General features: G+C 40.8%; 2 protein-coding genes across 2 annotated transcripts in view; one reads left to right on the forward strand and one right to left on the reverse strand.

Moving 5' to 3' along the window:
- PTCD3 (pentatricopeptide repeat domain 3) overlaps positions 1-1,722 on the forward strand; it is a 34,950-nt gene extending 33,228 nt beyond the window's left edge. The window contains 3 exon segments of the mRNA XM_042782724.1: positions 598-639; positions 1,248-1,406; positions 1,638-1,722. Of these exon segments, the coding sequence (XP_042638658.1) occupies positions 598-639; positions 1,248-1,406; positions 1,638-1,722 (286 nt within the window).
- Positions 1,723-10,345: 8,623 nt separating this feature from the next.
- The window catches only part of IMMT (inner membrane mitochondrial protein), a 70,306-nt gene continuing 55,166 nt past the window's right edge, over positions 10,346-25,485 (reverse strand). The window contains exons 12-18 of the mRNA XM_007954079.2: positions 24,506-24,641; positions 23,961-24,090; positions 20,642-20,656; positions 15,470-15,693; positions 13,030-13,161; positions 12,028-12,157; positions 10,346-10,959 (exon numbers count right to left, since the gene is read on the reverse strand). Of these exons, the coding sequence (XP_007952270.2) occupies positions 10,346-10,959; positions 12,028-12,157; positions 13,030-13,161; positions 15,470-15,693; positions 20,642-20,656; positions 23,961-24,090; positions 24,506-24,641 (1,381 nt within the window). The remainder of the gene's footprint in view (positions 10,960-12,027; positions 12,158-13,029; positions 13,162-15,469; positions 15,694-20,641; positions 20,657-23,960; positions 24,091-24,505; positions 24,642-25,485) is intronic.

A 25,485-nucleotide genomic window follows, 5' to 3' on the forward strand; every position in this document is an offset into this window, starting at 1 on the left:
CCAACTGTCCACAGATGTAGCCCTTTCCTGGAGGACAGAATGATCACTGGCTGGTGTGAGTTGGAATCCTTTAATGCCTTGCATTGCTTAGGCCCCCACTAATTTAGTTGGGCATTTTGTAAAAGCATTTATAGGGTGTAAAATCAACCTTAACGTTCATTTAGTGGTTAAAAAGCAGAGTTTTCTGAAATTCCAGAATATGATACTTGCCAGTGTTCAAATTAGAAATCAACCTTCTGCTGCTTTCTGGCTCCTGTTCTTACCTTTCTGTTGCTATTTCTGTCCTGTCCTGTCTGTTTTCTGTCCTTCCCTTTCTTCTGGGAGTCTGCTGGAGGATGGACCCCAGCAGTTCTCAACACTGGCCACAGCATAGCAGATGGACTGTGAATGCGTAGTACGGGTAGATGGGGTTTGGGGAAGGTGATTGTGATACAGAATCTGGTAGAGCCCACAGATTTACAACTTGAGGAACTAACACAGTAGCTAGGAAGACGAGGACACTTCATGTCTGAGTCCAGGGAGAGGACAGCTGTCAGCTGGTTGCCTTCTGTTTTTCTATTCACATTCATAATCTTTCTCCTGTCTCATCCTGAACAGGAAAATGTTGGGGCTTTTCAGAAAGCATAATAAGATCCCAAGGTAAGTTGAAGTTAAAAAACACCACCTGCATATAGCCTAGGGCTTGACTCGTACTGCACAGTGATTGCGTTTCTTCACCTACTGCAGCCACTGCAGTCTGGCCCTCTTCTGATAGGCGTGCACACCGACAGTCTCCCCACCATCAAAGGCATCTGTGCTCAGTGATCGCAGTGCAACACACTGGGGACACATTGAATAGGTCCTCAATGAATGCACAGTTAATGAATGTTCATTATCTGTTTGGAGCTTTAAAAGTGAGACTTCATGTGATTTTTGCCTTCAGAAGCTACTGTTAAGGATTTTATTACTGAACTAAAATTGTAAAATGTTAAGATTTTTGCATATATACATGACTGAAGTGGATGTTGTTGTTGTTCTGTGCCATCGAGTCAGACCTGACTCATAGGGACCCCTCCATGGGTTTCCGAGGTGGTATCACTACGGAAGTTGATTGCCCAACCTTCCTTCTGAGGAGTGGCTGGTGGGTTTGAACTGCCAGCCTTCTGGTTAGCAGTCAAGTGCCTTAGGCACTATGCTACCAGAGCTCCTGACTGAAGTGGTAGAGGGGTTCATTTGGGCAATGTTCACATTTAGCTTTTCATTCACAGAAACGAATTGCTGAATGAATTTATGGACAGTGCAAAAGCATCTAACAGCCCTTCCCAGGCCATTGAGGTAGTGAAGCTGGCGAGCACCTTCAGCTTACCTGTCTGTGAGGACCTCACCCAGAGAGTGATGGCTAACTTTGCAATCAGTCAGGAACAGAAGTAAGTGACCCTATATCTTCACCATGAAGGAAACTTAAAAAATGGAGCAGACCATTGGTTCATTCAAATGTTTACAGCTTTCTGTCCCCTGCATTTATTTCCTTGTAAAAGTTAAAGATGTACTAAACTTAAAAGTGACTCATTTATCATACCAGTCAGGTAAGCCTATAGATTTGGCCCTGTTACTCAGGCTGAGTTGTACTGTAACCCTCTGGCTTATTTTCCTTCCAGGGAAGCCCTAGGAAACCTAACTGCATTGAGTAGCGACAGTGATAGTGGCAGCAGCAGTGACAGCGACATCAGTGAAGACAAATAAAAATGGCTGATTCTGGAGCAGCTGTGGCCTGGAGTGGCTGCTGTAATCACAGAACTGAGATGCTAATATTTAGCAGTGATGTAAAGAAAATAAGAGAATATAGACACGGTGGAGTTGTTACCGTGAAGAACAGTTGATGGTAACACTGACTTAGAATAAGTGTTTAGATTAAGCTGCTAATTTGATAATTACTAAATTGTCCATTCATGCATCATTCAAGGCTTAACCATTTAAGCAGCAGCACCACCATCTTCATTTCTTTAGACACAAATCGTTCAATACATAGCTCTTCGCTTCATGATAAGTTCTGCAGATCTGCAGTGTGTGTTGGCTGATTTCCTCTTCAGTGGTTGTTTGCCCACTCCTATACCAGGGCTTCAGCTTCTGATGGCCTGATGCTATGATGCTTGATCTTAGAAAAGGTGTCAACAGAAAATTTTCATACAGTTACATTACTGCTAACTATTTGGACAGTAGTTCCCAATTTCAGTGCTTTTTACTGTAGATGTGAAAAGTTGCATCTTAGAATCAGTTACATAGGATAATGAGTATAGACTGCACAGCTGGTAAAATTGAGGCTGTAAATAAATATTATAATTAATGTACATGTGTATGAGTTTCCATTATTTTTTACAGAGCCTTTGCCTCGGTTTTCCCTTATGGGGCTTATGCACAAGTGTCTCCTTTCCCTCTTTTTTCCCTTCTAAATGCTGTGCCTTCTTTACTGGTGCTACTTAAGTGGTCCAGAATGAGGGCTTATGACAAAAAGGTGTGACTGTCTTGGCATGATTGTGTATTGCTGGTAATCAAGTTGGTCGGGTATGTGGTTCATGTTTTCTCTTGATGTCAGAGTTCAAGAAACCTCAGGGGCAAATGCCAGTATAGTAGTTAACTCTTGAAGTATTCACGTATATTGATCCATTAGCTCCTTGACATTAAATCAGAGAAGCAAAAGGGTAAATAGGACAGATCAACCTTTGATCTTGGTTTACAACTTCTAAGGAGAACCTGATTGCCAAGCATGTATGGCAGCTCAGCCAGTTCCATTCCTTCTGGTTCACTGGTACCTGCCAATACTTAGCTCCTTTCTTGGCATTAGTGCTTGACCTTAGAAGCATGTTGTACCTCTTCCTGTGTCAGGTCCTAACTGAATCATCACATTGCTCTGTAACTACAGAGTTGATGAAGAGAGTCCATCTGGACTGACAATCACAGATGTTTGTAAAATGCTACAGATATTGCTAACCCCACCTTTTGGCACATACTTGCCTCAAATAGATTGGAACTCCATTCTCTCCTATTTGTAAATGTCTATTTCACCCATTGTTGTTGTTAGGTGCCCTCAAGTCATCTCTGACTCATAGTGACCCTGTGTACAACAGAACGAAACACTGCCCAGTCCTATGCCAGCCTCACGATCCCTGGTACACCTGAGACCATCATTGCAGCCATTCCATCTTGTTGAGGGCCTTCCCCTTTTTCATTGACCTTCCACTTCACAAAGCATGATATCCTTATCCAGGGAATGGCCCCTTCTGAAAGCATGACCAAAGTAGGTGAGACAAAGTCTGGCCACTCACTTCCAAGGAACATTCCAGCTATACTTCTTCCAGCACAGGTTTGTTTGTTCTTTTGATAGTCCATGGTACTTTCAGTAGTCTTCTCCAACACAACTCAAAAGCATCAACTCTTATTAAGTGTTCCCTATTCATTGTCCAGCTCTCACATGCATATGAGGCAGTTGAAAGTACCGTGGCTTGGGTTAGGTGCACCTTAGTTTTTAAGGAGACATCCTTGTTTTCCAGCAACTTCAGTCTTTTCTCCTGCAGTGTAGTAAACTACACGATATAGCTTTTCTAGCCATAGTCTTAGTAACTCCTACTTTGCCATGAGCAGCTGAGTAGCTGATTGTTAAAGTTTTCCACCTGGTGTATTTCTTTTGGCTCAGCAGGAAGCAATCTTCTGGGAAGTTCGTGCTCTCTCTCAGGTGTATAGAATTCTGATGTTGGGATTGGTTTGGCCACTCTGCCAGGTTCAAAAGGAGCCCTCCTAGAGGCAGAAAGAGTCTCTGACTGCCAGCTGAGAGACATGCTGCTGAGAGAGAGAGACGTGCTAGTGAGGGATTGAGACTGCCAACTGCTGAGTGAGACTGCCAGCTGAGAGGGATTGAGCATGTTCCTAAACTTGAATTGTAGCCTATTACTTCTCTAATAAACCCCATAATCTGTGAGTTGTGTGTGGCTACTGCAGTGAATTATTGAACTCAGCAGAGAGATGGTGGGTGCTGTGGAAGGAACAGTTGGTGCTGGTGAGAGGGCTGGAGGGTGGCAGAATGTCTGACCTCATAGGAGCAGGCCTTGGGCTACTTACTGATGGTGATTCTGTCTTCCTTTTGTGGAGTTAGAGGAAGTCAAAAGATGCTACCTCCTTGTCCCTTTCTCATCTCTGTTTATCATAATGTTATTGGTCCAGTTGGGAGGATTTTTGTTTTCTTTATGTTGAGGTGTAATCCATATTGCAGACTATAGTTAATCTTCATCAGTAAGTGCTTCAAGTCATCCTTACTTTGCAGCAAGCAAAGTTCTGTTGTCTGCATATTGCAGGTTAGTAATGAGTCTCCCTCTACTCCTGATGGCATGCTCTTAATACATAGTCCAGGTTCTCCGATTATTTGCTGGGCATACAGATTAAATTAAGTGGTGAAAGGATACAACCCTGACACACGCCCTTCCTGATTTTAAACTATGCAGTATCCCCTTGTTCTGTTCAAACGACAGCCTTCCCGGTCTGTACAGATTCCTCACGTGCACAGTGAAGTGTTCTGGAATTCCCATTCTTCTCAATGTTATCCATAATATGTTATCCACACAATCAAATGCTTTTGCATAGTCAATAAAACACAAGGAAACATCTTTCTGGTATTCTTCCAGCCAAGATCCATCTGACATCAGCAATGATAATCCCTCATTCCACATCCTCTTCTGAATCCAGCTTGCATAGTGTTTATCGTAAAGATAGTCGTCTGTGCTTAAGGTTATGACTCTTTCATTTGGTCCTGGCTGCCCCCTTCTTCCAGCTGTAACCACAGTGTATTTTGCCTTTACTGGTTCTTCCCCTTCTGTTCATAAACTTGTCTATATGGGTTTCCTTTAGAAAATTCTAAAGTTGACCTTTTTACAACATTATGCCTTTTCCCTTGCCTCTCATGAATAGTCTATTTGTTGCCTATACTTCCTCACTGCTGTACACTTGCATACAGTATACTCAAGTACTGCACTCCTGTAAGACATTTACTGAATGAATGGCTTCCTGGTAGTGCAATAAAACCTCCTTTTTAAAAATTACTTTGATAATGCAGTTTAACATTTCTCAGCTGATGTGTAGATAGGAAAATGTATATTTACATCCTGAAACTCAAGGGAAACTTTGGGTTATTATGTTATATCCAGTCGGAACCAGATTCAAGTTGTGAAAAGCCTTAGAGAATCAGAAAGGGGTTCTGTTGCTTTGATGATGTCAGAGCTAAGGAGTAAGCATCAGCTGCATATAAAGCACTGAATGTTAAGTAGCAGGAAACAGGTTTTTGTAAATTAAGAACTTAGGACAATGAGCATTTTCTAAGTAATTGAGCATCAAAAGAGCAGATAAAAGAAGCGTGTGGAGGCTAATGGGAAGAGTCTTAAGATATGTTGAATAAACTTGTTCAGTGTTGCCTCTGAGTTAGATTGCCAAGGTATAAAAATTAGAAATGAGATTTTTGGTTTGATAGAAATTTGCACACTCTGTCAAGAAAGTAGACTTGCTATAGCTCTCTTTCAGTATTCAAAGGAACTCTGGTTGTGCAGTGCCTAAGGCATTTGCCTGCTAACCAGAAGGCTGGCAGTTCAAATCCACCAGCCACTCTGCAGAAGGAAGATGGGGCAGTGTACTTCCTTAAAGTTTATTGCCCCAGAAACCCAATGGGGGTGGGTCACTGTGAGTTGTAATCGACTCATTGGCAGTATAAGTATTCCAGCACAACACTGAATAGCCACTGAAACAGAGTTTTAATAGTGCTGCTCTGAAATGTCTACTACTGTAAGACCAAACAGACTTGGTCTAATGAATGCTACCTTCTCAGCAAAGGCTTCATTGATTTTAAGACCTTAATGTTTGTTGAATTTCTCACTTTTGGTATCCTTTGCTATATAACCACTATACCAGGCATGAGGATTAGAGGAAAAAATGTTAGATTGTGCTGTCACTGGTTATATAATCACAGTATTCTAAGTAATAGGGTAATGCCCGTCTTGCTGGTCTTGAAATCAATTTTTGTGAGTGATGACCAAAATATTTTAATAGAATACAAAATCTAAAGTTACTATTCATGACTCAGGTATATTTTTTACATTACAATAGATACTTTTATAAAAATATGCATAGATGATTATATTTTTTTCCTGATGTTCATGGTGAAAAAAATTTAAAGAACATTGAAATAGGACTGCTGTGATACTGCAGAGTCACTGAGTGTAGGCAGGGTGAGTTTCATAGAATTATCTAGACTTTAGAGGTAAAGTGACATTTTACCAGAGGAACAGGAGATACTTCATTTGGTTAGTATAAAGCAGTTTCCTAAGATCTGGGTAAATTGAATGTAACATACACAAAAGTGTGGGCTATAAGTCTTCATCTTGGCCCAGGACAGAACCTGACCCATAGAAGAATGCTGCCAAGTGAACATGCATATATATAGACAGATCAGGAATGCCTGCTGGGATCAAGCTGAAATTTACTGAGGTCAGTAAGAGTTAGGACTTGAAAACTAAGAATGTGGAAGAGGGTTAAAGGGCATGACAAAATTTAGTCCAGTCCAGATTGGTCACCAGTACCCAAGCAATGGCCCCTTCCTTGGCTTGCCTTACAGTCCTTCCAGAACCCTTCTTCATGTGGACCCCAGGGCAGTGCTGACACAGCTACAAAAACTAACAAGTCAGTGAAACCATGCCACCACCTCAGAGGGGCAAAAGTTAGAGTGGCTGGCTGACCCTCCTCTCTATCCTTCCTCTGATTTCCTACCAAGCTCAGGTTCCCTGAGTGCATCAAAGGGAAGACAACCAGAAACACTTGGACCTGGTGAAGGGTGTTAACTGATTTGCCTGACATTTAAGCATTCCTTGTATTTTCCTTTTGTGTTAAATCACATTCTTCTGTACCGAGTTCAAGAAAAGTTATTTTAAACCTGGTGGGACAACTCATTTGGGACTTGGAAACTGTTTTTATCCAGAACTTGAGAAAGCGCAAGGGATTTAAATTTATACAAAAGAATACAGTAATAGCCTGCCTTAAAGACTTGACTAAAATTTTTGTTACATTATTGATTTTGAAACTTCTGACATTAAAGAAAGATCAGAGTTGTAATGTTAACTAGGAGGCAGGAGTTTGAAAAGGTTGAGAAACTGCCCTAAAGCAATCAGCAGGGAGGCAAGAAGATAGCCCGGTTATAAGCTAAAGTAAACAGTGAAAGCAAGAAATCAGTGACTGGGCCTAACACCTGAAGTTGCAGTGGTACAACTTGTCAGGTGTACGTTCAATGAAAATATGCTGGAGTGAACTCTGGAGCATTTCTACTCTGTCCTACACAGGCACTGAGTTGGAACTGAGTCAATAGCAATGGGTTTGGGCTCAGTATGCAGCTCACATGGCCTGAACTGCAAAGATTTCTACCTATCTCCTACACCTCAGCCCTTTGGATTACCACTTCCCATTGAGGTAGAGGTGAGAATTCTGAGAAACTCGATGTATTTTGTTGAATTAACAATCTACGTATAACACTACACAATAACATTGTTCCATATCCTACTTTGGCAAGTAGCGACTGGGATCTTAAAAGCTTGCAAGTGGCCATTTAGATGCAGCGATGGGTCTCTCCTCGTCCAGAGCAAAGAATGAAGAAAACCAAAGACACATGGTTAGTTAGTCCAAGGGACTGGTACATCATGCGATCCTCAGCCTATACAACTATGAGACCAGAAGAACTAGGATGGTGCCTGGCTACCACTGTCAACCACTCAGGAGGATCTATGTAGGAGATACTGAATAGAGTAGGAGAACAATGTGGAACAGAACTCAAAATAATTAAATAAAAAAGGGCCAGTTTTGCTGGTCTGCTAGAGCCTGGTGGAACTCCTGAGACTATAGCTCCTAGCTGCCCTCCAGGTCTGGAATGGAACCCACTCCTGTGGCTTCCAGCCAAACAAAAGACAGGCATATGAGGTGAACATTTACATTAGGTAGACAACTTGGAGAGATCACTCATGGAAGAATAGAGGGGCTGTGTATGCTCAGGGGGCAGGAGTACATGGAGGGAAGGACACAGGGAAGAGGTAACTAAGGGGAGGAAGTGAGAGGGGAGCTGTTGCATTATGGGAAATTGCAGTCAATGTCTTCAGACAAAGTGTATATGAGCTGCTGTATGGAAAGTGAATTTGCTCTAAATTTTCATCCAAATCAGTTTTAAAAAAAATCTGCTTAGAACATAAGGTTAATGTCAATCCAGGCCCAAGATAGACCAAGAGATCTCAAAGGATAAGGTCAAGTAGCATGCAGTAACCTGAATGTAGTAAATCCAAATTCAGTGGCTGGCATTTACCACTTACAGAAATCTGAAATGGAATACACTCCCCCTATTTTCATGATTTGCATATGTGCTCAGGTAAAAGTGCCGCCTCATTAATCTGAACACAGAGTCACTGACTCTTAGCAACTCTATAGGCCAGCGTAGAACTGCCCCATAAGGTTTCTGAGCCTCCAGCCACTCCTCGGAAGGAAGATGGGACAATCTATTTCCGTAGTGATACTGCCTTGGAAACCCAAGGAAGGGTCGCTATGAGTCGGGTCCGACTTGATGGCACATAACAACGATCTTTACAGAGAGCAGCTCTGGTGGCACAGTGCCTAAGGTATTTGACTTAGAAGGTTGGGGGTTCAAACCCTGCCACTTCACAGAAGGAAGATGGGGCAATCTACTTCTGTAGAGATACCACCTCAGAAACCCAGTGGGAGTCACTATGAGTCAGAATCCACTCAATGGCAGTGGGTTTGTAATCTTTATAAAAGAAGCAGACTGCCAAACCTTTCTCTTACAGACCAGCTGGTGTGTTCAAACCACTGACTTTTCAGTTACCAACTGAGTGCTTCAAATTGCACTACCAGGGCTCCCCAACAAACAACTATAATTTTGAAAAAATAGTGATTTCATGTACAGTAGGTGGTCTTCATGGAGTACAAATAAATGAGTATGTTAAAATCTGTGTTTATCCAAGATGGCAATCGCCCTAACCTTCAGAAAGTTAGGCAGAAGAGATCCTCTGGGTCTCATGGCAATCCAGATTAAATACAGAATGTTATTCAGTCCCTTTGTGGAAATTCCAGGCTTACCACCCTCATTTCTGTAAAGCGGTTCACAGTCCAGGTATCAGAAAGGATCATGGCCAATTGCCAGTGCTACAGAACAGCCCAACTTTTTTTTTTTTTTTTTTAAATGATGCAAAATAGAAAACAGCATCACAAGTAGAAAGGGTAAGCACTGGCTCAAGAAATTGTTTCACTTACATATGCACACAGGTGTGCTTGCACAGGACCCCAACATAAAACACTTGTTTTTTTCCTATAAATAGCAATGAAAGAAGTTTGGATACATACTATTTATACCTCCATGAACAACTGAAGAGTAGCTCCTGATCCTTAAAGTTATCCACCTGGGGTATTTCTGTTGAGTGGCACAAAGCAATCTTCTGGGAAGTTCTCTCTCAGGTGTGTAACATTCTGACGTTGGGATTGGTTTGGCCACTCTGCCAGGCTCAAAAGGAGCCCTCCTAGAGGCAGAAGGAATCTCACTGCCAGCTGAGAGATGCGAGGGACACATTCTGCAGGGATAGAAACTAAGAGAGACTGTCGGCTGAGAGACAGTAGGCTGAGAGAAACTAAGCCTGTTGCTTCCCTAATAAACCCCATCATCTTTTGAGTTCTATGTGGCCACTGTAGCAGATTACTGAACCCAGCAAGAAAGGTGGTGGGTAAACGACTGGTGTCAGGGTTGGTAAAAAAGGCTGAAGGGAGGCAGCATCATGTCTAGCCTTACAGGAACAGGCCTTGGGCTACTGATGGTGATTCTGTCTTCCTCTTCTGGGGTTAGAGGAGGTCAGAAGATGGCACCTCCCTGCCCATTTGGCAGGCTGCTTTTCAAGGAAATTTTCTGCACACACAACAAACTAGAAATGGTACTTTGTGCAAAGGGATAAGGCACTCGATTTTCATCTTGTTGCTTTATTCAGTTTGCTCCAAGGGCAAAAATCAATAGTAGGGATCACAAACATTATTTTGATTGGCTCACAAGCCTGATCAGTAAAACCTGAAAAACAGAAAATGTTACACAAGTTGCAAAGAAAGCACTCTTGGAGTTCACTGACATGATAGCAAGTGGAAATAATATAACTGCAACAGGTGTTAACATTTAGCCCAGTATCTGTAACCTGCTCATTTCTAGACAATTCTGGGACCCTTGCTGCAAAGCCCTCATAAACGTATCACTGCTGATTTCCCTTGATATGAAATGTGACTTTACAAAAACTCTTCTCAGACCTTATTCTTGCTTCACTTGAGTGGTTCCTATTCCTACGGCGCTGGCGTATGCTGTCAGGATTTCCACTATCTGTTTAGTTTCTAGGGTCATTCGGGCTTCATGCAGCCAGTCCTGTGCCACTCGTCTGGACTCTCCTTTCAGCTGATTGACAAACTTTGCTGCCAGCTCCAGATCTCCATGCTCAATGCAATAGGAGGCATATGACAATAACTTAAATGTATTTATATCCTCAGGGCAGAGCTCCGGTGGTGGCTTCAGCTGCTTAGGCGGAAATAGGAGCAGGGACTGCAAGTAGGAGAGGAAGTATTGGTATAAGCTATTTCTGGTTTCATCAATCATTGCTACCCTCCGGGCCAGTTTCTGGACAGCATAGAAACGGGCTCTAAGGGTCTCTTCACTGTACACCCCACGGGTCAGGGACTCTGGAGGTATAGCTGCGGTTAAAGCCTGGGTAAATTCATTATCAGAACAGTTGATTCTGATGGCCTCAACTGCACTGCCCAACGGGACAGTGGGCAGATCTGCAGATGCCGTCTTCATGCTGTACTTTAATGCTTCAACTGAAAGCCAAAGTTGGTGGGCTCTTCTGGCCTCCTCTTCAGCAACGGCATGACCTAAAAAGAATAAATAAATAAAAAGGCAAAAGACAAACATATTTCTCTCCACCTGACACTATAGATAGTTCTGATACATCTAGAGATCGGATGCATAAATGGACATGCTAAACCCACACAAGTGGAATATGGGCAGGGCCAGAGAGGAAGAAAGGCTTTTATAACCACACCCCAGCACTGATATCTGGTGTGTACTTTCCAACGGGCCTCTTCATATAAGGCAACAAGGCAAGATACCCCTTGATAGTGAAGACTTGCTTTTACTAAAGCCATGGGGAGAGGTGCATGTATGTGCACGAATATAACCCTCTTTGCATGACCAGAACACCCAGAACAACACAGGGTAGAGAGCCTATGTAAGTCATTCACATGTACATGGTATCTAATTCAGGTATCTTCAACAGCTGAGAAAGGAAGACGTTATTAAATTAAATTACAACTTAGGCTAAGGCCACAAGAAACTCCGCAAAGGAGAATGAACTTAGTGAACTACTGAATCTTGAAATCCCAGGAGTATTCAGCTTATTTGTATAGTTTTCTGATAAAAGAAATTCTGTAACATCCCTAAGAAGCCCATCGTATCAACACCCTGTCAAGACATTGCCCTTTCAATCTGGCACATGGAGACCTCAACATCACTACTGTCCATTTAGTGGGGGATTAAGCAAACCACGCCCTTCAGGTGACACTCCAGCATCTGTAGACAGAGCCTGTGGAGGGGAAGCTTGAAGCCACACTGACCTTCATCTCCAAGGCCCATGAGATAAAACCAATGGGTGCTGGGTGAACTGCTCATAAATGGTGATCTCATTTGTCATCTCAGTAAGACATCAAGTTATTTAGGTTTAATTTTAGACCCTTTTGTTAAATTTCCTTCTACAACTCCTTTTGCTATATTCCACATGCATCAAATCTGGGTCCAGTTTCCAGAAGATGATTAAAATTTAGTTAAGAGATTTCAGTATCTTTATGCCCTGATGTCAGTGCATATATCCCATTATCCTCACAACAAGTAATTATCCTAAGTAGTCACACTGAATAACAATCTATAGAAGTCCATGTGCTCACTTTGAACAGCCTGTTCGATTCCTCTCAGTCTGGCATAGGCAGTGTTTATATCCAGAGTAAAGTTGTCAACCTGCTCTTGACTGAGACGACGATACTGTAGTTCTTGTTCAGCAAGTTTCTCAGACATGTCCTGAAAGAAACACAGGGTACAGAAAACAGCGATGTTACCTCAATGCACACTACTTATCTGGATGCATTTTCCAGCAACTGCGACCCCCCCAGAAACAAAAAGGACCTTTGAAATATCAAAGCAGTTATAATGAAACTCCTAAATTATGTGTAAGGTTTCAAAAACTTCCTGACTTGATGTGTAATTTGATGTATATAACTCTCCACAAATTTACTGATGGAAACTAATTTAGAGGAAGCAGACCAGGAAGAGAAGAGAGAAGGCTGTTAAAGTCAGAAACAAACTGCCAACTTCAGAAAGTAAAGTAACTGTACTGCAACCCAAACATAATAATTTGATTAAATTACAGTCCATGTCCTAATAATAAAACATTCACTTTTCTCAATAAGTATCCATTAATTAGAATTTAAAATAAAAAACAATTTCGTATTAGCATCAATTTCAATTTTCTGGAATATTTCCTTACTTGAAAAATCTATAGATGACTTGCTAAGAAGAAACGTATTATGACTAAAAGTTTCCCAATGAACTGTGATTTCCAAACTTAACCTCTCTGGGAAGTTTCCTCAGTTATGAAATCAGAGCGTAATTCACAGGCATTTGCACAGATGAAGTAGGATGACACATGTCAGATACTACTGACTACATTCCTGAAACTCCCCCAGTGTGCCAACCACATATGTGCACCTTTATATAACAAGGGCCAGTTCTGCAGACAGAGAAAAGCCCCACTCCACCCAGGCAATGTAACATTAGAATGCTTTCCCCTTTCTTCCATATCCACAGGGAGAATGACATACAGAATGCGTTAAAGGGAAAGGAGAGCCTATTAATAATGGAAGGGGAGTCAATGCTTTACAATAGGGCCTCACCTTCTCAAATTCATATTTCAGTTCCTGTTCTTGTACCCTAAGGACATCTCGTAAGTGATCGGTGTGGGCAGCAGCCTGTCGGCGGAGCTGGGTTCTCATTTCAATTTCCATGGCGTCTCGGACTTCTTCTACCTACAAAAGCAAACACAGTAAGGACTGGTTCTCAATTCTTCCAGTATGCTTTTAGGAAAAGAGAGAGACTATTAACAACAATGCTGACAGCTTCCAAGTGGCCGGCATGTGGACACATTTTTTACTCCTAATTCTTAACATAAATCAGAAAGATGAAAGTTGAAAGCTGAATCAAACAAGCTTATACATCTGTGGCCAAATCAGATTTCAAACAGGGGTTCTCTGGCCCCACATCCCCAAGCTGCCTCTCACACAAAGCAAAAACACTGTCACTGCTCCCCAGAGATGTAACTAATTTCACATATGGAGAAAACTAACTAAAAAGACTTAGGATCAAACGCAGCTTCCTCATGACCAACCTGCGTGATGTCAAAGAAATTATTTACCTTCTCAAATCTCCATTTTCTCATCTGTGAATAGTAATGCCTACTTTGAAGAATTGTTAAGAAAATTAAATAAGTATCTGGCATTACTGAACATAATTTCCTTCAAACAAATCTGCTTTGAAACTGAAAATATGAAAAAGCCAATCATGTCTTGCTTAATAATTAATGACGGGTTATATTACAAATTATCTAACACTGAGTACATGGAATTCAGAACTTACACTTTCTCAGAAAAAAACAATGAATGAATCCATTCATTCAGTCTGTACATAAATATTTATGAAGTGCCATGACTATGCCTGCTATTTGCTTGGATGCAATGGTGCTCAAGACAGACAGGTTCTTGCTCTCTGAAAGTGAACATCTGAATGTGGGGAGTGAGCAGTAAACAAAAAGGGCATCTCAAACTGTGATACTTGGTCTTATGAAAATATATAGGGCGATGTGGTAAGATACAGGGGGCTCTACTTTAGATTAAGAGGAGAGGACAGGAAAGGATTTGCTGAGAGAGTGACTATCAAGGTGAGAACTAAGGTTTAAAGAGAAGCAACTTGTGTGTGGTACCTAAACAAGATACCAGGTAGGGCAAGCACAGAAGTTCCATGGAGAAAGGTAGAGTCAAGGCACAGAAAAAATACCAGTAAGCCTGGAAGACTGACATGAGACCTTGGCTCATGGCAGGCAGAAATGAGACCTAGTCCTTTCTGGTATTGGTTAAGAATTTGGATTTTGCATTAAATGTAGTGGGTAGTCAGTGGAGGATTTTACACAGCCTAGTGTCTGACCAAAATTATGTTGTATAAGGTCCAACTGGCTGTGTTAAGATATAGAAAGATCAGTATGAGGGTAGAGGAACCTCTTGAGAGGCTGTTAATAATAGATCTAGAAAGATGAATATAAAAACAGGAAACCTATTGAATAATAGCTGGACTAATGATGGAGAAAAGTGGACAGATTTAAAATTTACCTCAGATGCACTACTGGCAGTATCTGCTGGTGGTCTAGATGTGAGTGATGGAGCAACCACCAAACATGATTTCTGGCTTGAGCAACTGAGTAGCTGGTTGTTTACTTACAGGGAGAAGCCTGCTGAGGAACTGGGAGACAGGCTAAAGAGAATCAAGAAATGTGTTCTGTACATGCTGAGTTTGAAATAACTACTGAAAATCCAGTGAAAGATATCAAGTTGGAACCTGAAGCCAAGGCAGAAGCCAAAGCTAGAGATATCAATGTTACAGATGAACTTCAAAGCAATAGGACTAGATAAGATCACTTTGAAATATTTGAGATATTAAGAGGTTTCAGAACCAATGGCCAGGGCATGCTGACATTTAAGAAGAAGAACAGGGAAGGAGGTCGCGGAGTGGCCAGCAGGTGGAAGAAAGGCCAAAAGAGTGAGGTGTCCTAGTGGCCAAGAGGGGAAAGCGCTTCAAGGAGGAAGTGGTCAACTGTGCTACCGAGAGAACACGAAGGTGGGAAGCACAGCCAGGTTTCCAAATCCCCATGGACACCTATTTCATACATGATGTACCCAGAGTGTGCTAAAAGCTATTCCATCCATTCTTAAACCATCTACTACTTATAACACTGTCAGTGGGAAAACACTCAGAATCCAACAGTTTCTTGCGGAACTCCATTAGGGGAGAGGTTTCACTGGGAACTGAGTTAGATAATATTCCTGGTCATCAGTAGTATTGTTTTCTTACACCTCTGAATCTGCTCAAAAAAAGAAATTCTGCCAGTTCAATCCTTCCCCAGGAGTTTTGACTAGAAGAACAAAGGCCAAAGTTCTACTCTGTAGGTACTTTGGCATGACTTACACCCAGTATTTTCCTAAAGTCAGTGACTTCAATATTATCTCTACAAAGAGACAATCAAGTAAGAGTCACTTTAAACATTAGGCATTCTTCTCATCTCTGTACCTTTCTGTCCTGTTCAGCCACTATTTCATTTCTGTGACGTTCTAATGCTTTTGCCACCGCAGAGTCAAATGCCCGCTTTTCTTCCAGCTTCTGTTTTTCCAAGGCTAATGCAATGTGCTGCTTCTCTGTGGCTTTCTGTTCTGCTAGCTCTCTGTTTAGCTGGTCAATGCGACGGTGTGCGTGAGCAATTAGGGAGTTCAGATCATCGGTAGACAGCTTGTCAGCTGAAAAGAACATCACATTAAAATTAATGATTTTCCCAAAACTATGTATCACAAGATAAACTGCTTCTATTATTTGTAATTTAATTTTAAGAGCTATAAAGAAAGGCAAAAAGCAGCTCAGAAATGAAAAGCGATTTAGATTCTCTAGTTCAGTCAGAAATTCATAGCTAGTGTCCAACAATAAGGTGTTTCTAATCTCAAGTAAAATAATTTAGGTAGGCCTTGAAGCCATATAATCAGTTCTTTTCCAGGAGCCCAAAGTTGTACTTCACGTACAAATTTAATTATAAATTCGTTTTATACCTCACAATAATTGTCTCTTAAGGACAAAGCTGCCATAAGCGGCCACTTCTATTTTCTTTCACATATTACTATGATTAGTCATAATAGGCATCCAATTACAGATTCTCTTCCACTAAATTCTAATCAAATTTTCTCAGAGTTTTCCCCAACAGGAGTTTTTGTTCCTTCTCTTAAATAGGTATTATCTAGGATAGTGATGTGCAATAAGAACTGTCCATCAGAATCCCCTATCAACCTTTTTAAAATCCTCAAGATTCTGATATTAGCCTTAAACACATGTACTTCTTTTAAACTTCACATCTAGTTAACAATTATAGCTCTGTTGACAAAATACAAAATGTGGGAAATTCTACATGACAAATGACTCAAATCACTGATAAACAAATTGAAAATAAATAAATAAAAGATACTGACCAAATTCAATGTATATAAGAACTATGGATATTGAATTTGAATAAACTATAAAAGCCCACTTTATGGACAACTGAGCAGATCTAAACACTGAATGTGCATGTGAGGGCACCGAGGAACAATTATGTTTCAGCTGTGCTATAGTATGGTGCTTATGTTTTAGAAAACATACTGGAAGTATTTCCAAATGAAAGGATATACTACTTAAGATTTGCTTAGATGTAAGTTGTGGGAGAGGGCAGTGGGAACAGATGAAACAAATCTGGTCATGTTTTGATTGATAGTTGCTGGAGTTGGGTAAACAGTCTATACAAGTTCATTACTCATTACACTTTTCTTCTTAACCAAAATTAAAAGTAAAAAAAAAATATGTATATATTATAACACCTCAGAAACCCAAGAAGGGATCACTATGAGTTGGGTCCAACTCGACAGCACATAACAACAACAAAAAAATGTATTTTACATACACACAGACACACATATCATATCTACATGTCTCCAATCACTGAAAGCACACAGATGACAAAAAGATCCACTTTAGATTTATCACGACAGAATTCTGTTGTTGTTGCTGCTGTTGTTGTTGTTAGGTGCCATCAAGTCATGTCTGACTCATAGTGACCCTATGCACAGCAGAATGAAACACCACCTGGTCCCACACCAGCTCCAAGATCCTTGCTATACTTGAGCTCATCGTTGCAGCCACTGTGTCACTCCATCTCATTGAGGGCCTTCCCTTCTTTCATCGACCCTCCGCCTTACCAAGCATAACATCCTTCTCCTGGGAACGGTCCCTTCTGACAAGATGACCAAAGTAGGTGAGACAAAGTCTGGCCATTCTCGCTTCCAAAGAGCATTCTGGCTGTACTTCCTCCAGGACACATCTGTTAGTTCTTTTAGCAGTCCACAGTACAGTCAGCATTCTTCGCCAGCACCACAACTCAAAAGCATCAATTCTCCTTCAGTCTTCCTTATTCATTGTCCAGCTCTCACATGCATATGAGGCAACTGAAAATATCATGGCTTGTGTCAGGTGCACCTTAGTCCTCAAGGAGACATCCTTGCTCCTCAGCACTTGAAAGAGGTCCCTTCCTGCCCAGTGCTATATATCGTCTAATGTCCTCACTGATGCTTCCCTTGGCATCAATTGTAGAACCAAGCAATGTGAAGTCTTTGACAACTTCAATCTTTTCTCCATTCACCATGATGCTGCTCACAGGTCCAGTTGTGAGGATTTTTGTTTTCTTTATGTTGAGATGTAATCCATACTGCACACTGGATTATTCAATGTTAATCAATAAGTGCCTCAAGTCATCCTCACTTTCAGGAAGCAAAGCTGTGTCATCAGCGTATTGCAGGCTGTTAATGACTCTTCCTCCAGTCTTGATGCCACATTCTTCTTCATATACTCCAGCTTCTCAGATTATTTGCTCAGCATACAGATTGAATAAGCATGAGGAAAGGATACAACCCTGACACACTACCTTCTTGATTTTAAACCATGCAGTGTCCCCTTGTTCTGTTAGAACAACAGCCTCCTGGTCAAGGTACAGGTTCCTCTTGAACATAATCAAGTGTTCTGGAATTCCCATTCTTCTCAATGTCATCCACAATTTGTTATGATCTACACAATCAAATGCCTTTGCATAGTCAATAAAACACAAGTAAACATCTTTCTGGTATTTTCTGCTTTGACCCAGGATCCATCTGACAGCAGCGATGATATCCCTTGTTCCACATCCTCTTTTGAAGCCAGCTTGCACTCTGGAAGTTCTCTGTCAATATATTGCTACAACCATCTTTCAGTTATCTTCAGTAAGATCTTACTTGCATGCAGTATTAATGATATTGTTTGGTAATTTCCACATTCTGTGGGATCACCTTTCTTTGGAATGGGTACAAATATGGATCTCTTCCAGTCAGTTAGCCAGGTGGCTGTTTTCTAAATCTCTTGGCATAATTGAGTGAGTGCCTCCAGTGGGGGATCTGTTTGTTGAAACATCTCAATGGGTATTCCGTCAATTCCTGGAGCCTTGTTCTTCACCAATTCCTTCACAGTGCAGCTTCGACTTCTTCCTTCAGTACCATTGGTTCTAGATCATATGGCACCTCCTGAAATGGATGAAGATCTACCAGTTCTTTTTGGTACAGTGACTATGTATTCCTTCCATCTTCTTTTGATGTTTCCTGCATCATTCAATATTTTGCCCACAGAATTTTTTCAATATTTCAACTCAAGGATTAAATTTTTTCTTCAATTCTCAGCTTGAGAAATGCTGAGTGTGTTCTTCCCTTTTGGTTCTCAAACTCCAGGTCTTTGCACATTTCATTATGGTAATTGGCTTTGTCTGCTCAAGCTGCTCTTTGAAATCTTCTGTTCAGCTCTTTTATCTTGTCATTTCTTCCATTTGCTTTAGCTACTCTCCGCTCAAGGGTAAGTTTCAGAGTCTCCTCTGTCATCCATTTTGGTCTTTTCTTCTTTTCTCATCTTTTTAGTGACTTCTTGCTTTCTTCATGGATGATGTTCTTGATGTCATCCCACAATTCTTCCGGTTTTCAGTCACTGGCATTCAATGCATCAAATCTATTCTTTAGATGGTCTCTAAATTCAGGAGGGAGAATTCAAGATATTTTGGCTCTCGTGGACTTGTTTTAATTGTCTTTAATTTCAAGTTGAACTTGCATATGAGCAGTTGATGGTCTGTTCCACAATCAGCTCCTGGCCTGGTCTTGGCTGAAGATATTGAGCTTCTCCACCGCCTCTGACCACAGATGTGGTCATTCTGATTCCTGTATATTCCATCTGGTGAAGTCCACATGTAGAGCCATTTGTGTTGTTGAAAAAAACTATTTGCAATGAATAAGTTGTTGGTCTTGCAAAATTCTATCATGCGATTTCCAGCATCATTTCTGTCACCAAGGCCAAATATTCCAACTACCAATGATTTTTCTTTGTTTCCAACTTTTGCATTCCAGTCACCAGTGATAATTAACACATCCTGATTGCATGTTTGGTCAATTTCAGACTGCAGAAGCTGATAAAAATCTTTAATTTCCTCATCTTTGGCTTTGGTAGTTGGTACATAAATTTGAATAACAGTTGTATTAACTGGTCTTCCTTGTGTTGTTGTTGTTGTCATGTGCCGTCGAGTCGGATCCAACTCATAGCGACCCCTCCTTGGGTTTCTGAGGTAGTGTCACTACGGACGTAGATTGCCCCATCTTCCTTCCAAGGGTCTTCCTTATAGGTGTATGGATATTATCCTATCACTGACAGCATTGTACTTCAGGGCAGATCTTGAAACATCCTTTGTGATGATGAATGCCATGCCATTCCCCTTCAATTTGTCATTCCCGGCATAGTAGACCACATGGTGGTCTGATTCAAAATGGCTAAAACCAGTCCATTTCAGCTCACTAATGCCTAGGATATCAATCTTTATGCATTCCATTTCATTTTTGACAACTTCCAATTTTCCTAGATTCATGCTTCATACATTCCATGTTTCGATTATTAATGGATGTTGCAGCTGTTTCTCCTCAATTTGAGTCATGCCATTGGAGGTCTCAAAAGCTTTACTTTATCCATATCAATTAAGGCTGGTTCTACTCTGATGATGCAGCTCTTTCCTGGTCCTATTTTGAGAGCCTTCCGACCTAAGTGGCTTATCCTCCTGCACTATATTGGACAATGTTTCTGGGCTATTCATAAAGTTGCATAGTTATGTATGAAACAGTGTTTCTTTGATATTCATAAGGTTTTCCCTGGCCAATTCTTTGAGAAGTGGATGGCCTCTTCCTCCTTCCTAGTCTGTCTCAGTCTGTAAGCTGTTGAAATCTGTGCACCATGTGCAATCCTACTGGGTTTGAGACACCGGTGGCACAGCCTCAAGCCTCATAGCAACACACCACCACAGTAGGACAAACTGGCAGACAAGTTTGTCTCCCTTAGCTGTTCAAAACCTCTCCACCCTCCCCACCCTCCCCTTTTCATAGATTCCTGCCTCTTTGCCACCACTTGGAAGGGCCGTGGTCTGGATCCCTGCCTCTGCTTCCTCGCTCTGTCCTGGCTTTTTCTCTGCTTTTCCGTCACTTGGGTGGGGGTGGACCAGGACAGAATTCTACTTTATATTATTTAGATACAATAAGAAGCATCACTAAACAGACAAACTCTAGTCTTTTAAGACTCAAAACAAAAGCCTTTAAGAGTACAATACACATAATTACTCACCTAGGTCAGAAATACCTGCAAAGAGAAAGCAAAAAAGTCTTTTTAAAAAAGAATATACATATTTCAGTTACTGACAATTAAATAGGAATATCAAAGGAAGTAAGTAAAGAACCGGACACTGGTAGCAGAAAAAGCATATTTTAATACTGAAAACCAATATAGAGTTCCTTTCCTAAAACTTAAAAAGATTCTAGAACAATACAGATCAAGGTAAAGTCTAACATTTTCAGAAAATGAGAGTAGATGATACTGAAAAGTAGTCTGGACTTTAAGGGACTCCATTCTATTTTCCCAAAACAATCAACTTAGTTTTTTAATAGAAATTACAACTTTTATCCTCCTATTTATATCAGTTTTTATAGTATTTCAAAGTTACATAATTGCAATAACAAACAGAAGTGGTTTAAACAGACCTAGGAACAAGCCCACCTGACTCTTGGTCAACCTAAACTCCAACTGGCAGATGCAGAAAGGAGAGGCCTGGCCTTCAACTGGCTGCTCTGCCTTTAGGCATCAGGAGCCACCTCAATCACACAAAAATGAATTTTCCTTCCTTATTACCATCTCATCACTCTTGGCCTCAAAAGCCTGAAAGGGTGTCTAATGCTGCTGATATAAATCAGTCAGAGAGCCATGTGACCTCGTAAGCAAGAACAGAATCTTGGCTTTCTCTCCTAAAAACTGTACAATCTTGGGCAATTTACTTAACTTCTGTGTCTCAGTTTTCTCATCTATAAAATGGGGATAATAAAACCACAGGGCTGTTGTGACCTTTAAGTAAGTAAGTACATAGAAAATGCTTAGAACACAGTGCCATATACAAAATGCTGTTCAATAATGTTAGCTATTATCATTATGTGTCTGGTTCTGTGCTCAGTTACGGAAGAACGGAGAGGCACTACTGGACACAATGCTATCACCAGGATAGTCACAATTTAGAGAACTGAGACTAATGAGAGCGAAATAACTGACAACAGAAACGATACAGACAGGATTTGGTGTAGGTCTCAAGTGCCTTCAGATTTCAGAGGCAAGGACATCTGCTGAGGGCTGGGGGTAATCAAAGAACAATTCCCATCTCCAGAGAAACCAGTAACACTGATTCGGAGAAGGAAAATTGTGTGGTTTGTGAGCAGGGGTGTGAAAGAACCTTTTCACCAGATACCTTCTATACCTTTCAAATTTTGTATCATGTGAAGGTGTTATCTATTTAAAATGTTAGCAAAAATATAAATGGAGGTTGCTTCCCCTCCAAAGGTTCAGAGATTGCCTTGTAGAGGCCCTTGACTTTCTACATGATCCATTTCTTTAATGTAGGGTTTCTCAATCTTCAACTACTGACATTTTATGTAGGATAATTTAGCAGGACCCCTGGCTTCTACCACTAGATGTTAATAGTACAGTTGTGGCAACCAAATGTGTCTCCAGACACTGCTAACTGTCTTCAGAAAGTAAAACTGCCCTGGGGTGAGAACTACTGCTTTAACTTGTTCATGTTTTCAAACAGGCATTTTCAAAATCAGGCAAAAAAACTTAAAATCTTCAGAGACTGGCCTGGAAAAATTAGTAGGAGTTAGCCAGGTAGGGAGAACAAAGACAGGTATTTAAGATGATAAAATGCAAATGATTAGGGTTGGCACAACTAATCCTCTATAGGCAAAGCCAGTCCTGCCCTTTCAACCTCATTTCTTTTTATTTCAGCCAACCTAGACTCCCTGCTTTAGATCAAATGTCACGTGTATGCCAAGCAGCTTACACCTAACAGACAACAAATATACAACCAGTGATTATGAATTTCAAGAGAATAAAACAGGGTAATGTGGTAGTGACTTGTGGGAGAAGGTGGTCAGGGAAGGTATCTTCTGAGGCAGTTACATCTGTTTCAGTTGTAACCTCGAAGCACAGCCCATGAGAAATTCCAATGGGAGAAATGGGGCAGATGTGGCTTAACCCAGCCTGCTCAAGGATAGACTATCAACACTGACCTCCTCTGCTAGATGCTAGCTAACTTTTAAACAACTATGTATAATCAAGGCTCACGGTTCCCACACTAGTATGATTGTGTCCAGTTTTTCTTATAAATTCTCTTTTCTCGTAAGAGTCTAACAGGGGTCTCCCTCTTAAGTGAGTCAGCTGCATACAAAATTCTAATTAAATGTTCCAGAGGTACTTTGTGGTTGGCCTGACTCTACCTCTTATGTGATTAACTCTCTCTGACTGGCCAGTATACAGATAAAATTTCCATACTGATTTTATTATCTTACCTACAGGCTTCCATGATGCAACCCAAACACCTCCAGGTCAGAGAGGCATGTAACAGTCAGTGCTTTGGATTCTATATTATGTTCAATTTGCTGACATTTAAATAGAATTTTAACTTGGCAGAGATCAGTAGTCTCTGATTCTCAGTATCTTCACAGCTATCAGGGAAATGTGACTATCTCCTACAGTTGCAGCATGTAATTGCTTAACCTTAACCAGCAAATTCCCTGCAGTTTGAGTTATTGGACAATCTACAGCCACACAATGATGCTACTAGTGTCCCTAGATGAGTTCTCAACCTCAGTGTCTGAGATCAGCCATAGGGTGTCCCACTGTTGTCGTCAGCTGCTGCTGCATCCACTCATAGCACCCCACACACAACACAACAAAACGAAATGCTGCCCGGTCCTGTGTCATCCTCGTGACCAGCTGCAGGCTGACTGCCGTGATTCACAGGGTTTTCACTGGCTACTTTTCAGCAGTGGATTCTCAGGCCTTTCTTCCTGGTCCAACTCTGTTTGGAAATTTTGCTGAAATCTGTTCAGCATCATAGCAAGTTTCTAATGACACGGATGGTGGCTATGATAAGATACACTGACTGAGCCCACAAGGAAGTGAGAACTCTAGCACTGAACCACCAATGTCACCAAGGTGTGCCATAAGTAATTCAATACAGATATTGTTAAAGTACAAAAGCTTTTGAATAATTGAACACAGACATATTATCTTAGAGTCAAGGTTAAAATGTCACTCTCACTCACTTGGATTACAAATTTTTTCTAAGTAGCAGAGATCGGCAAGAAATTATGGATTATGAAATTACACACTGGAACTCATGTTCACTGTGGCTATAATCATGAGAGTGCTGTCATCATATCCTGGTGTCATGTTGACTGTTGCTGAAAACGCTGACAACACTGCACTGTACAAATGACAGGTACGTGTGCAAAAGGGGTTTGGACTAGATGAATGATGTTAAAGTAGGTTTACATTAGTTGATCACTTACTGATCAGTTATTAAAAATGAATGAAGTACCAATACTTCAGCTATACTTACTCATTCCTTTCCACCCCGGCAGTACTTCTGGAGTAATACTCTCCAGCTCTCGTTTGAAGTCATCCCGGGCTTGGACGACCAAGTCATGATACTGAGATACAACCTTAGCCTCCGACTGAGCTGCCTGGACCTAAACAAATACAAAGGGTACGTGGTTAAACTGAACAAATATACAGTACATATATTAACAAATACAAGTCATATTTATTTAGTGAGTTGGTTGTGAGTGCACAGACAATACATACATAGAGATCTAAAGCTCATGGAAACCACTCCTACAGATCACACAACTACAGACAGGGAGATTTCTCTTTCATTTAGTTCCAAAACGTCAATTTTCATAAGTGGTAACAACCAAAGCCCCCTCCCCCAAAAAAAGTTACTTATAATCACAGAAATTATCAATAATACAAACAATCTACTCAGTGTCCAAGGCAACAAGGGATGAGATGGTAGGAATCTTATTTTCTTGAATTCTTAAAAGCCTTTGACTAAAGGATTTTTTTTTTAATATATAATAATTGTGAAAGACTTAAAAGACACACCTTTTGGACCACATTATCCAGATCAACAATCATACTGTGAAGCTTCCCTTCTGCAGCAGTTATATGAGGTTTGGCCCCCGCAATCTCCTTTTTCTTCGCATTTTCAATTACACTTTTCATCTTCTCTAATTCTTCTCTGGAAACCAGTAAAACACAACAAAGATTTAGTATAATTCCTTGCCAACTTTATTCAAAAGGGTTTTGAAGGTTGAAGGTTTTGAAGGTTGTACATCTAATTTTTAAAATCCTATGAAAGAAATATAGTCTGAAAAAATTGCTCAACACCTTTTTTTCTGGACCCTACTGATATAGTTTTTCTCACCAACTGAAAAGCACTGTGAACAGAAGTGAATCAGAGGCAGCATGATGGATAAGGAAATACACGGGCTTTAAAACCTGAAAGACTTGAATTAACTCCCAGATAAGCCTCTCATATGCTGCACAAGCTCATGCAGGGATTAGAGGCAATTCAGAAGAACCTGGTACAGTGCCTATACTACATTGTGCGCCCACAATAAATGGCAGTTCTTGCAAGCAATGTCCTGGTTCTCAGTAGCCTTCCAATCAAGAGAGCTCAATTAAGGCCACAGATGTCAATCAGCAAGTAGCTGGTCTCGGGGAGAACTTCATGATTCCTAACACTATACAAGTTAAATGGACTGTAGTCTGTCTACTGCAAAACATAGAATTCAGAGTCCAGACTCAAGGACTAGTGATATCAGCACAATGCCTTAAATATCCTCAAAGTTATGTTTGTTCTACTAGAAGGCTTCATTTTTTGTCTACTGATAATAAACATTGTTCAATTTGGTGGTTGGGGCATAAATTTGAATAACAGTCATATTAACCGAGCTGATTGTGGAACAGACCATCAACTGCTCATATGCAAATTCAACTTGAAGTTAAAGACAATTAAAACAAGTCCAAGAGAGACAAAGTATGATCTCAAATATATCCCTCCTGAATTTAGAGATCATCTA

Source organism: Orycteropus afer, unplaced genomic scaffold (assembly GCF_000298275.1).
Source record: "Orycteropus afer afer isolate SDZICR_OR568_19922 unplaced genomic scaffold, OryAfe1.0 scaffold00431, whole genome shotgun sequence".
NCBI lineage: Eukaryota > Metazoa > Chordata > Mammalia > Tubulidentata > Orycteropodidae > Orycteropus > Orycteropus afer.